At 36.9% G+C, this 18,754-nt stretch overlaps 1 protein-coding gene across 2 annotated transcripts in view; it reads right to left on the minus strand.

Annotated features, from left to right (window-relative positions):
- Window positions 1–3,661: 3,661 nt before the first annotated feature.
- STARD6 (StAR related lipid transfer domain containing 6) overlaps window positions 3,662–18,754 on the minus strand; it is a 38,263-nt gene continuing 23,170 nt past the window's right edge. For both annotated transcript variants that reach the window (XM_032293565.1, XM_032293566.1), the window contains 4 exons: window positions 16,568–16,694; window positions 11,816–11,933; window positions 9,351–9,444; window positions 3,662–4,045 (listed from right to left, as the gene is read on the minus strand). In XM_032293565.1, coding sequence (XP_032149456.1) covers window positions 3,862–4,045; window positions 9,351–9,444; window positions 11,816–11,933; window positions 16,568–16,694 — 523 coding nt within the window. In that variant the 3' untranslated portion in view covers window positions 3,662–3,861. The remainder of the gene's footprint in view (window positions 4,046–9,350; window positions 9,445–11,815; window positions 11,934–16,567; window positions 16,695–18,754) is intronic.

Consider the following 18,754-nt stretch of genomic DNA (forward strand, 5'->3'; position numbering starts at 1 on the left):
ATTCTGTTCATCTCTATCATTTTGTCATTTCAAAACGTTAAATAAATGGAAGAATGCACTATTTAACCTTATGAGATTGGCTTTTTCATTATTATTCTCGTGAGACAATTCCAGTTGTTGTGTGCATCAATAGTGTGTTTCTTTTTATTACTTAGTAGTATTCTGTTTACGGATTACCACAGTTTATTCACTCATGTGGGTTGCTTCATTTTTAGCTATTTAGAATAAAGCTACTATTAACATTTGTGTACATGCTTTTGTGTGAATGCTTTCATTTCCATGGAATGAAGAGTACAGATGCTGGGTTGTACAGTAAAATTGTTTGATTTTCAAGACACTGCCACACTTTTCCAGAGAGGAATTACTGTTTCACATTTCTAGGTCCAATGTATGAGTGATCCAATTTCCCCAAATCCTTGCCAACACTTGATGTTATCACTATTTACGAAAAAAAAAATTAGCTATTCTGGTAAGCAAGTACTGATATGTGCTTTTACCTAATGGCCAATGATGCTGAACATCTTTTGATATATGGGTATCTTAGTCAGTGAAATGTCCATGTCTTTGTTCCTAATTAGATTGTTTCTTATACAGTTGAGTTTTGAAAGCTCTTTATATATTTTAGGTACAAGTATTTTGTCGGCAATGTCTTGCAAATATTGTTTTCCAGTCTATCACTTCTCTTTCCATCCTCTTCACAGGTCTTTCACATAGCATACATTTTTTAACTTTGATAAAGATCAATTTATCATTTTTTCTTTTAAGAATCATGCTTTTGGTATCAAGTATAATACTTCTGCCTAGTTGTAGTTTCTGAAAATTTTATCCTGTGTTTTTCTTCTAAATATTTTATAGTTTATATTTTGCATGTAACTACATGTTCCATTTTAAGTAACTTTTTGTACTTGGCATAAGGTTAGATCAAGACCTGTGAATGTCCAGCTGCTCTAACACCATTTGCTGAAAGGCTGTTCCATTGAATTGTTTTTGAACCTCTGTCAACCATCAAATATGATTTAATATACTCAAGAGTACAGCTTATTTTTACCCATTACAATGTTCTTTCCTTTCTGAAGACCGCTGGATCCTATTAATCTTCATTTTTATCAGGCAGTCCTGCTGTTCAGGTGTAGTATGAGGGTTGGGTGGATGTGTTGGTTCAGCCTTCCATTGGGCTCTGCCATCACCACTCTGGCAAAAGTTGAGCACAGACTGCCTCTTATTGTAGATGGGTGAGGTGGCAGTTCAGCTCCCCTTCTGGCCCCGTTGACATCCTCCTGGCAAAGGTGGGGCACTGATTTGCACATCCTTGTTGCTTCCCAGTGGGACTGGAAGCTCATCTCCCCAGTGGAACCTGATGACACACGGGAGGTGACAGGCAGGTGGAGTGCTGCCTGGGCCCGTGTCCTGCCTCTTTGTTCCACCTTGTTGATACTCAGGTAGGAATGGAGGCTCAGATCCCTGCTGAACCCTGCCAATACCAGAGAGGGTATATTAGTTTCCTATGGCTACTATAACAAATTTTCACAAATTTGGTGGCTTAAAAAACAATTTTTTTCTCTCATAGCTCTGGAGGCCAGAAGTCTGACAAGAGGGCCACACTCCCTCTGAAAGCTCTAGGGGAGAATGCTTTTTCACTTCTTCCAGCTTCCGGTGCTTCGAAGTGTTCCTGGACTATAGTTGTAAAAATCCAGTCTCTACCTCTGTCTTCACATGGCCTTCTCCTCTTCTCCATGCCTCTATCCTCTCTGTATCTCTTATAAGGACATTTGTTTTTGGATTTAGAGTCCACTGGGATAATCCAGGATGATCTCATCTTGAGGTCTTTAATTATCTTTGCAAAGACTCTTTTTCCAAATAAGGTCACATTCTCAAGTTCCAGGGATGTGACATGGACTTTTTTTTTTTTTTTTTGGTGGGTTATTGTTCCCAATACAGAAGGTAAACCACTGATGCAGGCTGGGGATGGAAGCTCAGCATCCTGCTGGGCCTTGGTGACTCCAACGGTGGGAGTAGGGCTGGAGAGGGTTTTGAAGCTCCCTGATCACTAGCCTTTCTTTGCACTACCTAGTTGCTATGGGTTGAATGTCCTTCTGCTTTTATGAATGGAATAATGTTACTATCACAGGAGTGGCTTTGTTATAAAAGTGAGCTCTCTCTTGCTCTGGCCCTCATGTCAAGTTATGCCCTCCACCACGTTATGATGTAGCAAGAAGGCCCTCACCGGATGTTGGTACTATGCTCTTGGACTTCTCAGTCTCCAGAATTGTGAGCTAAATAAACTTCTTTTCTTTAGAAATTATCCAATCTGTGATATTCTGTTATAACCACAGAAAATGGACTAAGACACTGGTTGAGTCTCGTTGCTGCCAGCTGGGGGTGGAAGCTGTCTTTGTCACTGGACTCCACTATACCTGTACTAACTTCTGCTCCTGCTGTGTGGAAGATAGAAAATTAGCTCCCTGCTTGGTTAGTCTACATCATCAGAAAGGGCCACCAGTGCTATCTGCATCTGCCAGGTAGAAGGTGGAAGATTAGCTCCCTGCTTAGCTTTGCAGACACCATAGGATAGGGGTGTGTCAGGGTACCACCATCTGCTTCTGTGGGATGGGGGTGGGGTAGGATGGAAAAGTGTCTTCTTGCTCTGCCCCACTGAAACCATGGGGGTGGAATGGGAGTGGTTTGTAGGTTGATGTTTGGCTGGTGTAGGGTGGGCATTATAAAAAAGTGTTTTTGTTCTGTTAAGTGCCTGGTCCTATGACTAGGAGGAGCAGGCTTTTTCATGCATGCAGGTGTGTGTGTGTGTGTGTGTGTGTGCGTGTGCGTGTGCGTGTGCGTGTGTGTGTGTGTGTTTCTTTCCCATATGGGATATGTGGGAGGCAATAAGGAAACCCAGAGAACTCACTGAATGTCATTCCTTAAGTCCCAAAGTCCCTAGATAGTTTGCTGCATTCTTTCCGCCTATGCTTGAGTTTTCCTATGCTTGTTTGTGGTGTTACGTGCAGGGTCTTTAAGTTTTTTTTTTTTTTTTTTTTTTTGAGACGGAGTTTCGCTCTTGTTACCCAGGCTGGAGTGCAATGGCGCGATCTCGGCTCACCGCAACCTCCGCCTCCCGGGTTCAGGCAATTCTCCTGCCCCAGCCTCCTGAGTCGCTGGGATTACAGGCACGCGCCACCATGCCCAGCTAATTTTTTGTATTTTTAGTAGAGACGGGGTTTCACCATGTTGACCAGGATGGTCTCGATCTCTTGACTTCGTGATCCACCCGCCTCGGCCTCCCACAGTGCTGGGATTACAGGCTTGAGCCACCGCGCCCGGCCAGGGTCTTTAAGTTTTAAGAGTAAAGACTTGAAAGGAATGGACTATTGCATCTCAGCCACACCAGAAATTGCTTGTGACTCATTCTATTTAAAATTCTAAATGTCATTGGTTATACATTTTAGTGGAATTCTTTTCCATTTTTATGTTCATGTTTCCTACAATTCTCAATTTAAGCAGTAAGTGAAGGAAAAACAATGTAAAATGTATTTAACCTTTAATTAATGCTGATCTCTGACTATATCGGCTTTCTTATTGGTTCTTATACAGAGCATTTTACAGGGACAAAAGCAAAAGATAAAAATGTACTAAATAACACTTGTTATTTAACATCATTCTTATGTGAGATTAAAAACTATATTTAATGCCATTTTCTTGTACAACAATGAGTTCTTATTTTCATGAACAATCTTCAGAAATGTGTACAAGAATACTGTCTAGAATAGTTTAACAGTATTATTTATGTGTGTTGACTTAGAAGTAAACTGCAATAACTATTACACATGATTTTAAAGCAGAATGGCCTCATTTCTTCTTTTGGTATCAGGAATGACTATTATGATGAAATCCACGTCCTGATGGAGTTTTGTGTGCCTTTATTGCATCTTTTGCATTGAGGATGATGTTTACTAAGTTGGAAGGCATAGCTTTTTCAATTATTGCTGGGGACAATTTTCCTCTCATTTCTGTCTGGACAAACATCACTATTTTGGAATATGCTAGATTTCTGTAAGCAAAGGGAGAGTTAAGAAAAGAAAAGGAATTTTTAGATTTACCTACTGAATTTAAAGGTTTTTGGAGAGCAGGATTCTTGTCTTATTCACCATCGACATACTTATAAAAATTTTACTTAAAAGTATCAAGTGGCTAGAATATTTCTTAAAATCTTCAGTTTTAGGCACCTTTTCCATTTTGTCTTTTTATTGACTTTTTAAAATTCTAAAAGTAATGTATGCGTATTATGAAAATTTAAACAATATAAATTTTTTTTTTAATTAAAGAAAATTATCCCTCCCTTATTCCCCTTATTCTGTTTCCCAGAGATAAGCACTGTTTATAGTTTTAATTGTTATCTTTTTTTTTTTTTTTTTTTTTTGAGACGGAGTTTCTTTCTTGTTACCCAGGCTGGAGTGCAATGGCGCAATCTCCGCTCACCGCAACCTCCGCCTCCTGGGTTCAGGCAATTCTCCTGCCTCAGCCTCCTGAGTAGCTGGGATTACAGGCACGCGCCACCATGCCCAGCTAATTTTTTGTATTTTTAGTAGAGACGGGGTTTCACCATGTTGACCAGGATGGTCTCGATCTCTTGACCTTGTGATCCACCCGCCTCGGCCTCCCACAGTGCTGGGATTACAGGCTTGAGCCACCGCGCCCGGCCTTTAATTGTTATCTTTTCAGGTGACTGTCTATATATTTACACAAAGACAGCATACATATGTACATAAGTGAATATGCACCTCACATATATAGTTTTCATTTTTTAATGGAGATATATTTCTGCAACTAGTTTTATTTTCATCTTAATAGGAAACCATGAACTTCCTTCTGTGTCTACTTAACTGTTTTTCATGGCTACAGACAGTATTTCATATTCTATTTAACAGTCCTTTGATTGACTATCATTTAGGTTGTTTCTCACTTTTGGCTACCGTAAGTAAAGCTGCAATAAAATTTTTTTACTTACTACTGTAAGTAAAGCTGCAATAAAAATTTTAAATTTTTGTAATGTCTCCGCTTACACTTTTTTTTTGAGACAGAGTCTTACTCTGTTGCCCAGGCTGGAGTGCAGTGACGTGATTATAGTTCACTGCAGCCTCAAATTCCTAAGCTTAAGCAATTCTCCAGCCTCAGCCTTGTGAGTGGCTGGAACCACAGGCTCTTTAAAAATTTTTTAAAGAGACAAGGTCTCATTATGTTGCCAAGGCTAGTCTCAAGCTCCTGGCCTCAAACGATCCTCCGACTTCAGCCTCCCAAAGTGCTGGGATTACAGGTGTGGTGAGGGTGATTACAGGCCAGGTGAGGCGTCACCTGGCCCCATTTATACTTTTATAAATACTTAGAATTTCTAGCTCAAAGGTTTGTGCGTTTGGCTTTTTGACATGTTAATTCCAAACTGCACTCTAAGTGGTATTTTATATTCTAACCCAGTGAAAGGATGAACACTTTTAAGAGAATAAATTTTCAAATCTCTAACTTCTATATGCATTTTTTCCTTAATCTGATCTGTAAATACATTTTTTCCTCGATCTGATCTGTAAATTGTTTATAACCGTGCCTCCATCTCTGATGGAGATGTGGGCTTTTTCTTTCCTATCAGCCTGTTCAGAATCGCACTTCTCTTGCTTTATTCAACACAGGCATACCTGTTATCCGCACGAAATAGTACTATGGTACTTTACTTTGGTATATAAAAATCTTTGAGATACTAAAAGGAAAATTTGATTAGAAGTGAGTTGAGAAAAAATTCTTTCCCAAGTCATGTCAGTTTTTTTTTTCAGTAAAACTTAAGGATCTAATTGAGTTGTCAGCTGACAGGTCTTTTTTTTTTTTTTTTTTTTTTTTTTTTTGAGACGGACTCCTTTCTGTCACCCAGGTTGGAGTGCAGTAGCGTGATCTGGGTTCACTGCAACCTCTGCCTCCTGGGTTCAAGTGATTCTCCTGCTACAGCCTCCCAAGCAGCTGGGACTACAGGCATGTTGGCCAGGCTGGTCTCGAATTCTTGACCTCAGGTGATCCACTCGCCTCTGCCTCCCAAAGTGCTGGAATTGCAGGTGTGAGCCACCATGCCTGGATAGTTTTTTTTTTTTGATGATAGATCACTACCATAATTTATGGTATATAATTCAGAAAGATTTCAAGGCATTGAATGACAGTGCTGGCATTATACTCTCACCATTTTAACATATTTATGTTAATAAATTTTCTTCAGTTTTCTTAAAATGAAAGCAGTAGTAGACTTGATATTGAATGCTGTCTTTTTTTATCAGTAATATACACCCACAGTTAAATGAAATGAGTGTAATGTTTAAAAGCATGGAGTCAGGAACTAGCTTGCCTTGGTTTGAAACTGAGCTTTCCTATTACCTGTATGTAACCTTCAGATAGTTAATCACTCTGGGCTTCCACTTTCTTTCCTGCCAATTGGGCATCGTCATGCTACCTACTTTATGGGATTACTTTGAAGATCAAATGAGTCAATATATGCCAATTGTTTATAACAGTGCCTAGCACTAGTAAGTGCTATTTCAGTTTTGCTAATAATAAAATACATGTTTCTAATGACAGTTTGAATTATGTTTAATAATTATGTAACAAAATTTGTATTTAAATTTGTAATTAAATAGTTTTAATTGTGATCAATATGTTATAACAACTTAATCCAGAAGGCACACATATATTTTTAATTTTTAGATAGTATGGTTGTAGGAAATAAAACAAATTTTAAAATTTTAAACATGTCATTTTTATGGAGAATTAGGATGACTATGAAAGAACTCAAAGCATAAAATATATTCTATTAGAATAAAATTATATGAAGGGGAAAAATAAAAATGTGAGTTCAAGGAGGAATGGAATGATGTAAATGTTCTGACTGTTAAAGGTTGTATATATTTTGAAATGGATAATTTAATGGTGGGTTTCAAGTTATGGTATTTATAACATACTGTATATGTTTATAAGGATGATGTAACCATTTTTAAAATGTCAATATTTCACACACACTGGGAATTGTACTTTTCATCAATGTAATTTACTTTTCATCAATGTAATCCTATGAAAAACTTTAATGTCAACTTAAAAATGTGCAAGGGGGAATATAGTTTTATAACATTTTTAAGGAAGACTACCATTCCAACAAATAGTGTGATCGTCCATTTATAAAATTCTTATATTTTTCTCTATGCAGGGTTTAGACATAAACATTTAGCCATAAATGGTTAGATTGAGAACATAGTAGTTTCCTCTTATCCTTTGTTTCACTTTCTGCAATATCATTTACCCAACTCAACCTGTTCCAGAAATAAGAAAAATTCATAAGCTTTAAATTGCACATTATGGAGTAGTGTGACGAAATCTTACACCGTCCTGCTCTGTCCCACATAGGATGTGAAATCATCCCTTTACCAGCATATTTAGGCTGTATAGGCCACCCACCCATTAGTCACTTAGTAGCCCTCTTGATTATGAGATCAAAAACATGGTGTATACATAGAGTTTGGTAGTCTCCATGGGTTTAGGCATTTACTTAGAGTCATGGAACATAACTCCATGAATAAAGGGGGAGGGCCAGGCGCGATGGCTCACGCCTGTAATCCCAGCACTTTGGGAGGCCGAGGCGGGTGGATCATGAGGTCAAGAGATCGAGACCATCCTGGTCAACACGGTGAAACCCCGTCTCTACTAAAACTACAAAAAATTAGCTGGGCATGGTGGCGTGTGCCTGTAATCCCAGCTACTCAGGAGGCTGAGGCAGAAGAATTGCCTGAACCCAGGAGGTGGAGGTTGCGGTGAGCCGAGATAGCGCCATTGCACTCCAGCCTGGGTAACAAGAGTGAAGCTCCGTCTCAAAAAAAAAAAAAAGGGGGGGGGGCTACTCTCCTTTCTGGTAGTTTGTATGGTCTTAAATCTTTATTTGTGTTTATGATGGCTTTACACACATAAGAAAGCCTTTCCAACATTTACTGGAGTGCACTTTTACATTGACTAGGTGTAAGAAGGGGACTTGGCTTGTGAAGCACACTTTTAAGGTGTGTAATTTTCCAACTATAGTCCATGCGAGCAGTTGATTTACCTTGCTGAATTGGAGTAATTATCCTTCATTTGTTTTGGGAATAAAGTCTTGACCATAGATTCAAAATTGACAAATGGGTAGAAAGACCACACATTGTTATTATTATCTGTATCAACAAATCCTATACAATAATGTGAATAATTATGAGGTTTTTTAGTTTTCTATTTCAGCAAAGGAAATGTCAAGGAATACAGATCCAAAATTTAATTTCATTTGGGCTTCCTTCACATACATTTTTATCTGACCAATATATCTGTTTTCATGGTCCAAAATCTTTTACTTAATAAAAAATCATTTAGCAAACATTAAAACCTAAGGAACTTGTGAAATGATATACATTGAAATAGAGTTTATGCCTTTGCAAAATATGTATGTTATATGCTGCCATTTTATCCGGAGGCCACCTTTACGTAGTGACTCATCTCTGATTTCTTCAGCTTTTCTTTTATTTGACTATAACTACTGGATCTCATTTTGCAGGTATCTGCTCTTAGTATGTAGTCCATTGGGAAGATTTCATTCAAAGTAAAGCATTCGTTACTAATGTAAGTATGTTCTAATTCTAGGAGTATTTATTTTTTTATTTTTATTTTTATTTTATTTTTTTTTTTTTTGCGACAGAGTTTCGCTCTTGTTACCCAGGCTGGAGTGCAATGGCGCGATCTCGGCTCACCGCAACCTCCGCCTCCTGGGTTCAGGCAATTCTCCTGCCTCAGCCTCCTGAGTAGCTGGGATTACAGGCACGCGCCACCATGCCCAGCTAATTTTTTGTATTTTTAGTAGAGACGGGGTTTCACCATGTTGACCAGGTTGGTCTCGATCTCTTGACCTCGTGATCCACCTGCCTCGGCCTCCCAAAGTGCTGGGATTACAGGCTTGAGCCACCGTGCCCGGCCAGGAGTATTTATTTTTTAATTCACAAAAATTCCTTAATAATTTACAGAAATGACTCTAATGGAGAAATAGAAAACATCAAGGAAGCTTAACTGCTGGGAAATGCTTGTGTGTGTTTGACTATTCTCAGAAGCTCAGATCATACTTTATAGGGAAGTATCCATTCTGATTATACTTAAAATGAAAACGATTATAAGAAGTTATTTTAAAAATCATGTTGAGCCACAGGTTTTTTTCCCCAACAGAATATGCTGGTACATATTTCTACTGATGAGCAGGAATCTTGAACTAAATCACAAGTCGAACCAAAAAGCTGTTAAAATAAATAAGTGCAAATAATACTTACTCTTTCATTGGTGAACATACAAAGCCACAAGGGTGGTTATAACCACGGATATAATTTGAAGATGGAGGATATTCTGGAAAATCCACACTTGTACCTAAGAGATAAAAAAAAATTAAAATGAAACCTATTTCCCAAAGATGAAAAACTATTTCCAGTAGCATATTTAAAAAACTAGATAATATAGCATTTAAGTTAGTTATCAGCATTAACATTAGTTTTATACATGTGAATGTGTATTTGCACATATGAAGGTGCACACAAGCCAAAATTGAGAAAACACCAGTATGAGCACTGTTGTCCTTTTAAACTTTTTCCTGCTAGTATTTCTAAAGATGCTGTCAACTTCTGTATACAATAAAAATGGTTAAAAGTATCATTTTACTATTTTCTTAGATTTGAAGGAAAAGGTAGCTCAAATCTCAGGAAATAGTTATTGCTGATAACTAACTTAAAATCTCACTGGGTTTGAGTGAAAACTGAAAACTAGCTTTGTGTGAAAACTATTCTCCTAGGGTCGTGGGTTCATAGATTTTTGTGTTAATCATGTTTTTTTTTTTTTAAATAAAATATTTGAAGTGGTTAGATGGTCTGTTAATAAAGACAGTTTAAAACACTCCCTCTGCAATTCCCTGTAGCTAACTTCAAATCATAACTAAAAATCAGTAGAGTTCATTTTAGAATTATGCAACCTAGTATCTGTATTGTATATGAATGCAGAGGGGGTAGTTTATGATTTAATTTATGATAATATATATGCTGTTTATAAAATATTTCTAAAATATATTTGTTTATTCTGTGCAACTGAATCCTGCTCTTGTCAGAGAAGATGGATTTTCTGATATGATCTTACATAAGGAAATCAATACAATGTGAAACACTAACTTAGGAGACTAGAGTAGTTGAATGAATTTTCCATTTTTATGATTTATTTATTATCTTAACAGAGCCTATAATAGTACTGCCAGAAGTGATGTTATTATAAAAGATTTTTTCTCTGTTTGAAATATGGAAATTATACTTGTTTTCTTTTAAAAAATCTGTTGTAGTCTACAAGCAGGTATGGGTCTTTTATGAAGCATATGGTGTGGTAGTTAGCACTTATTTTGGAAAATCAGAAAGATCTGAGTTTTAATTCTGGTTTAGCTGCTTATTAGCTATGTAACTTAATTTCTTAACTGCTTAATTTCCATGAACTTCAGTTTCCTCACTAGTGACATAATGCAAGCAAAATATTTAGCTTAAAGCAACGTGTAGAGTAGAATTAAAAAAAGAAAGAAAGAAACCTTAAGAAAACCATGAGTATTGATCAAAAATTCATTCAACGGAAACTTCTTACAGCAAATTCAGTAGTGATTTGTGCACCACGTGATTGATTACCTCTAAATGTTGATGTTAACCTCTACTTCTTTTTTAGCTTCCCTTTGATCACTAATAATTATATAGTAATGGTGTGCTTCAAAATGTGGAAAATAACAGATCTACCCTCTGTTCAGGCAGACTATTTTATGTTGCAGGCAGTGAATACATTATATGTACCCTCATTTCAAAAACAAGACAATTAGACATATATGAACATTATGAACATCAGCCCTTAGTGGTATGCTGTAGAAAGAGCTAACTGGGTTTGAATGAGTGCTGCAACTCAATCTGGACTCTGAAACTTAAGAGTATGAAAGATACCTCGGAGGAAGTGAAATCTTGTTGAGAAATAATAATTAATAAAACTTAATTGTCCCTGTTCCCAAGTACTTTACAATAGGGGAAACTATTCAGATAGGAATGGTGAAATTAATTCAAATCATAGAGAAAAAAGGGCTCTATGCCACTGTGCTACCAAAATTCCTTCACCATGAGTTATTTTAAATTATCTGAGTCTGTAGATCCTTATGGTATGAAATGGTATGTTTGATCAAATAATGCAAATTAGAAAATGATTACATATTTGCATTTTACAGAGTGACACATTTGGGAATGGGAATAGGGATATATCAAAACCTGCAGTTTCTAAAAGAAATATAAGCACAATTATATGAAGAGCCATCTAGTGGAAATTTCTTTTACAGTTTTATCAGCTACTGGGTATGCCCATTCTAAGCAATTCAAATATAAAATTATATCTAACAGTTAATTTTGTTACTTAGGATTTAAAAAATGTATACCTTGATGTTTTAGGCTACAGGTATCTGTCTATACCCTGTGCTACAGGATGTATGCTGCGGAAGTCTAAGAGATGTTGTAAACATTGATTGTTATATAAATGGGACCTTCAGAGTGTCCCCAGACATGTCTATATGATATGTGTACTTGTTGATCCCACTGAGTACATTTTAAAAGTCAGTAATTATAAATATGATTTCTTTCAAACTCTGAATAAAGGGAAAACATTTATTTTCTTTTTAGTTTTGGAAAACACTTATTAATGGCTCATAGTAATTCCAAGATATGGGCAAAATGTTTCAACTTACAACTGATAATGTTCATATTTCCTTCGTAGCACTTGATGTACACTAAGCCGATAAAGTCTCGAGGAGAAATGGAGCCCATAGCAAAACTTTGTGTAATGGTATGACATATGAAAGTGTCCTGCAACAATTCAAACCATAAAGTTTACAACAAATATTTAATATCTATTATGTTTCATTTCCCTCCCAAATTTTATTGCATATGATTGGCCTCTATTTGGAAAAAGCAGGACTTTGAAATTTTAAGAACTTATCAGCAAATCAGCTTGGATTTTGAATGTTAAAGGAGCGTTAAATCAATGAGTATAGAAAATTCAAGAAGCAATCTTGAGATCATCTACTCTTTCCATTTTTAGATGGAGAAATTGAAGCCTAACAAATTAAATCACATGCACAACTAGAGATAAGTACAGAAATAGAACCCAGGCTTCCTGATTCCCCATACAGTACTACTTCTGCTACTCCACATAGGCTAAGTAATGTATTTAAAAAAATACATAGATTTAGCACCCTGTGGGGTAAGGTCTAAAATTAAAGCCCAGTATCATATGCTGGTAAAACCAGCATAGGGTGAAACCAGGGGGGTCCTGAATGGCCTAACTGCACATTCCTTTCCTTCTTCATTCCTGCAGATAAAATACCCTAGCCAAACAATCCTGCTTCTCAACAGGACCAGCACAGTTATTATTTTTTATTTCTGTTTAGTGGTTTCATCTCCCTGATGGCCCATGGAATTCAAACAAGTCAATCACATTCTCCTGCAGGAACTGGGGCTCACCCTATCCTGTTGATGCAAAGGCTGCCTCCCACAGCCCGTAGGTATTCACTCTGTTCCCATGTTGCCGTGTGTGGCATAGTTTGTCCTCCCTCCCTGGTCTGTGATTAATGATTAATAAACTTCAGTATACCTCACTTCTCCAGTAATGAGTATTATGTGTTTGGCCATCCCTATAACCCTAGAGTGGGACTCTCTCTCTCACCAGTAGGTTGAAGAGGAGGCAGTTAAAATACATCCTTGACCAGGCATAGTGGCACATGCCTGTAATTCCAGCTACTTGGGAGGCTCAGGTAGGAGGATCGCTTGAACCCAGGAGTTTGAGGCTACAGTGAGCTTTGATCACACCACTGCACTCTAGCCTGGGCAATAGAGTAAGACCCTATCTCTAAAAAAATGATTATTATTATAAAAATAACTAACTAAATAAAACATAGTCCTGGAGATGAATACTATAAATATTAACAGAAGGGTAAAATAATTCCTCTTGCAGTATAATGCTATTCAGAGATACATGGTATACTGGAAAGGGCACAAAATTTGGAATTAGGAGACTGGGTACAAGTCCTGGTTCTACCACATACTAGCTGCATTATCCTTGAGTAAGTCACATAATCTCTGAGTTTGTTTTCACGTTTTTGGATGTCACATCTAGTATTCTATTATAACGTATGATTTGCAACAATAGAAATATCTGAAGCACTAATCAAACTGTATGATTAGTATCACACAAAGATAAATGAAATAGTTTAATTTCGGGATTTTCATTTGTGATGTCCATTGGTTCTCAAACTGAATGTTCAAATCCCAAGGTCATGGACATGTGTTTTTTGTGTATAGGAACTTACTCTCTACAAAATAAAACTGATTGATAAGATGAAGATCAAGAACTTTCTACAAGATGAAACAGATTCACCTTCATGGGCTTTTTTGCAGCTCTTCTCTCCCAGATTTTAAGATCAGTTTAATAAAAGTAGGTAAAACTACAGAATTCTAAGTAAATGATAAAATGATGGCAGATATGTGGCTTATTTCTTTATTTATTTTTGTTTGCTTTGATAAATGAATGCAGATTGCAGAATTAAAGAACCTAAGGCCTAGTGATCTGAAATTTTACAAATACAATTATTTGTGAAAATCATAAAAATTTCCTTTATTCAATCATTCACATTTCTTACCTCTTTTAAATAACGTTTTTATTAGCCAGAAATCTAGGACTTATTTTTAAAAACAGCTTGAGTATAATATACATACCATAAATTCACCTATTTTAAGTATACAGTTCAAAGAGTTTCCTAAAGGAAATGTATTTGTGCAATTACAACACAATCCAGTTTTAGAAGACTTACCTGATTCCTCTCTCCCTGTATCAGACAGCCCTATTGACTCTATCTCTATATCTTTGGGTTCCCTGACTTACCTTCATCTCTACATCTATCATCCTAGCACAAGTCACCATGATGTCTCATTTAGCTTACTCTCATAGCCTCCTAACTATTCTTGGTGATTTCATTCTTACCCCTTACAATCCATGCTCTTTCAGCAGCTGTCTCTCAAAAGTGTAAATCAAATCAGTCACTTCCCTGCTTAAAACACTCCAATGGCTTCCCACTGAATGTAGAGCAAAACTTCTCCCCCTGACCTTTAAGACTCTTGCAGAATTTGATCCAAGCCTAACCTCTCACCTCGTAACCACTCTTCTTGCTTTTTATGGTCAAACCCCATAGACCTTGTTTACCTCTTGATTGAACACTGCCAAACTCTCCACCACAAGGCCTTTGCATTTGCTTTCCCCTATGTCTGCTACTCTCTCCCAGATCTTTGCATGTCTATCTCCCTAATCTCCATTTTGTTACCAAGGTTTCTAATGTCTCTTACTCAGAGAGGCCTTTCCCAATTCTCTAGCTATCAATTAGCTTCTCCTGGTTATTACCATTGTTATTAATAGTAATAAGGATATTACTATTATCCTTCATAATACTCATACCAATCCTAGCCTTCATTATACGGTAAGTTTTAAAAAATTGTTTATTTATTATGTCTCTTCTGATGAGAATATAAGTTTTGTGAAAGCAGGGACAATTTCTTCTTCTTCCCTTATATGTCCCTAGTGCCTGAAACAGTATGTTGTTCACAACAGTTGCTCAAAAAGTATTAGTGAAGTGAATTAATTAGTCAAAAGAACATACACATCAGTCTGGGAGAGGTTGGAACAAAGTCAGGATTCCCCCACAAACAGATTTCCTGAGAGGGAGAAAACACAAATAATAACAGAAATGGGGAATGAATTTTAATACATTACAGGAGGAGAGAAGAATCATCCCCCATCCCTCCAGGTGGTTATTTTTATAATGGCTTTAATAAATAAATGCGATATCTACAGTGTGCTGGACCAAAGTTTAGAATCACTTATCCCAATTCTTCATCCTTGTTGCTACTTCTAATATGGTTTGGATTTGTGTCCCTGCCCAAATACCATGTTTAATTGAAGGATTGGCCTGGTGGGAGGTGACTGAATCATAGGGCAGACTTCCAAATCACTGTTCTCGTGATAATGAGTTCTCATGAGATCTGATGGTTTAAAAGTATGTGGCACCTCCACCTGAGCTCCCTCTCTCTCCTTTTCTGCCAAAGAAACAAGAGAGTTACCTGTTATCTCATGCCAAGGTGTTCCCCTTCACCTTCTGCCATGATTGTAAATTTCCTGAGGCCTTCTAGTCATGCTTCCTGTGAAGCCTATAGAACTTTGAGTCAATTAAACTTCTTTTCTTCATAAATTATTCAGTCTCAGGTAGTTCTCTACAGCAGTGTGAAAACAGACTAATACAACCTCTTTTTCCCGTGTATCATTATTCCTGTCATTTCATTCATTTTTTTCTGCACCTGAGCTTTCATTCTGCCCTTACCTCATACTGATCCTTTCTTCTGTCTCTCCCTAAACCATACTTGTCTCTCACATTTTCTCTTCTCTCAACTGTATCTTTAACTTTCTACTCCAGTTACCTTTGTGTTTTTTCTTTTATTTTCCCTCTTTATATCTGTTTAACTGAGATAATATATTTGAAAGAGTTCCTAAACTTCAACCTTCTATATAATGTTATTTCCTTACTTTATCCTTACTGCTGTGGTTTGGCTCTGTGTCCCCACCCAAATCTCACCTTGAATTGTAATCTCCACCTGTCAAAGGAGGGACCACGTGGAGGCAATTGGATCATGGGGGCAGTTTCCCCCATGCTGTTCTCCTGCTGCCCGGTGAAGAAGGTGCCTGCTTCTCCTTTGCCTTCTGCCATGATTATAAGTTTCCTGAGGCCTCCCCAGCAATGCAGAACTGTGAGTCAATTAAACCTCTTTCCTTTATAAATTACCCAGTCTTGGGTATTTCCTCAGAGCAGTGTGAGAACGGTCTCATACACTTACTCTTAAACATTACATGCTGCTTTTCTTTAAGTCCTTATGGTACGTGTCTGCATTGCTCCTGTTCTTGTGATGTGAGTTCTCATGAGATCTGATGGTTTAAAAGTGTGTGGCATCTCCCCCGTGCTTCCTCTCTCTCCTGCTTTGCCATGGTAAAATGTGCTTGCTTCCCCTTCTGCCATGATTGTAAGTTTCCTAATACCTAATGTAACATAACTAAAATAGGTCTATAGACTTCCCATCAAGGGGGCATACTTAACCTTTGTTTTCCATGGAACAGAGGTGAATCCCTGAGTTCTGTTCCCTTATAACAAATGGCACACATTGCAAGAGAGCTTACCAGATTCAAAATGTAATATACATTTACAAGCAGAATAAAGCTAATTAGAATTAAACCCTTGGAAAATAAAGAGGGAACTTTTAAGGCTTTTATAAAGACTTCAAGTCAATTTGAAACTATAAAATACTTTGTCTACATAACATAGTTTTAATAAATTCAACTCACTAAGGTATAAAGTAAAAACATATTAATGTACTAAAAGTCTAGTATTAAAACAACAAATTACCGAATCAATCCTGTGTACCATATCATACACTTGCAATGATTTATCCCATGTAACTCTGCCTCCAGTTTGGTAGAGGAAATCAGATAGTTTAGCTGCTGATTCTGGAATTATCCCTTCAACACGATATCTACAGTTAACAAAATAAAGAAAATTCAAAACTTAAAGTTTAGTCTAAGCTGAAAATACAATACTGTCAAAGCATAAAGGTAGGCTAATTTAGCAAACAGCAATGAAGGAAACTCGAAGGTACTATTGGCAATTTAATATGTTAATACTCGATTGGAAGTAGCGAGGTTTACTTAAATATGCATTGCAATAAATATACATTATTTCAAAATTAATTTTTCTACAAGTAGGCTATTAGTAATTAAGTTTTTGGGGAGTAAAAATGGGATTTCTGACTGCACGGTAGGTTGGCGCCCCTAACTTTCACATTGTTTAAGGGTCAACTGTAATGTTTTATTGAAACACAACCACACTTATTCATTTATATGTTATCTCTGGGTGCTCTTGTGCTATAATGGCAGAGTTGAGTAGTTACAAGAGACCATGTGGGTTGCAAAGCCTAAAGTATTTACTCTCTGACTTTCTACTGAAAAACCTTGCCAACCCCTGGTTTAGGGTGTCCACTCAGTGGCTAATCTTTTATTTTCTAGTCATTTTGTAAAGGTAAGAAAAGTATGAATTACAGTTATATTACGTGGCTATAAGGCAGAAATTATTTTTTTGTTAGTGAACAATTGGAAGGCTAATAGCTGCATGAAACTAATAGCAACAAAGAAACAAAGAGGACCAGCCAGAAGCTTAACAGAGAGAAGCAGGGAAACATACAGCTAAAGTGACCCACTAAGAGCTCACTCATCCTTGGGGTCTGTAAGGCTGTGCTTACGCGTAGGCTCTGCTTACTCAGTAGCAATCAGGGCAAGATGTGGTGCAGACTTGAAAGTATTCCCCAGCCACATTCAGATTGATTAGCAAAGAGCTGTTACCTTAGTGACTCGGGGATATAAATATAGTACAACCTGTGGTGCATCACTGACTGCACAATAAGCTATTCTACCCACTTTAAAATGAAATATAATCATGACTGGGTCTGTAAGACTGTATATGCTGAAGGCTGTATCCTCTGAGGAGTGACTGGAGACAAAATTTCCAAGCTACCAGTCCCTGGCTAAAACTTCTAAACTACCAGTCCCAGAGCAAAACCACAAAACTCCCTGAATTATGAAAGCAGTCTCCAATCCACATACATATTTGACAGTAGAGGATAAAAATTACCACAAAATGGCTTATATTGACCAAGGAGTGATCCATAAAAAGCCAGGCTAAAAGATAACCCCAGGTAAAAAATCAGAGCAGAGATATCAGAGGCTACAGACTGTGGGTGAAATAGACTTCACAGAATTAGTCCAGCTAAATAACCAAACAGATACACAAATGACAAAACAAATAACCACAAACCCAGGAAGGGTGGATGGAGTCAGTATACAGCGTTACTACAATATTTTACCTAAAATATTGTTTTCAACAAAAAACTGAGCCATGCAGAGAAACATGCAAAGTGTGACCTATAATTAGGAAAAACAGCAGACAGTAGAAACTACATTTTAGAGGCCTTATCATACAAAGATGTTGGAATTATTGTGTAAAAAATTCAAAGCAATGATTATAAATATGTTCAAAGAACTAAGGAAAGCAGGGGGGAAAAAAAGAAATGAAGAAAATAAACAGTGTCTCAGAGAAATGTGCTATACCATTAAATACATCAACATATACATTTTGAGAGTACCAGAAGGAAAGAACAGACACTGCACTCCAGCCTGGATAAGGGAGTGACACCCATCTCTAAAAACAGGAAAGGATAGAGAAAAAGAAAAACAATATGTAAAGAAATACAGAAATAAAATAATGACTAAAATTTCTACAAATTTGAAGAAAAATACTACATTCAAGAAATTCATTGAATTCTAAGTAGTATAGGTGGAAAAATAATCCACATCCAGACATATCATAATCAAAATTCTGAAAATGAAAATAAAGTCTTGAAAGCAGTGAAAAAAAATACATATAAGGAAATCATAAAACGACTGACAGCTAGCATGCCATTAGAAACAATGGAGGCCAGAAGGAAGTAAATGACATTTAAAGAGCTGAAGAAAAAAAGCTACCAAAAAAGAATTCTATATC

Source organism: Sapajus apella, unplaced genomic scaffold (assembly GCF_009761245.1).
Source record: "Sapajus apella isolate SASKATOON/1434 unplaced genomic scaffold, GSC_monkey_1.0 scaffold30, whole genome shotgun sequence".
NCBI classification, from domain to species: Eukaryota; Metazoa; Chordata; class Mammalia; order Primates; family Cebidae; genus Sapajus; species Sapajus apella.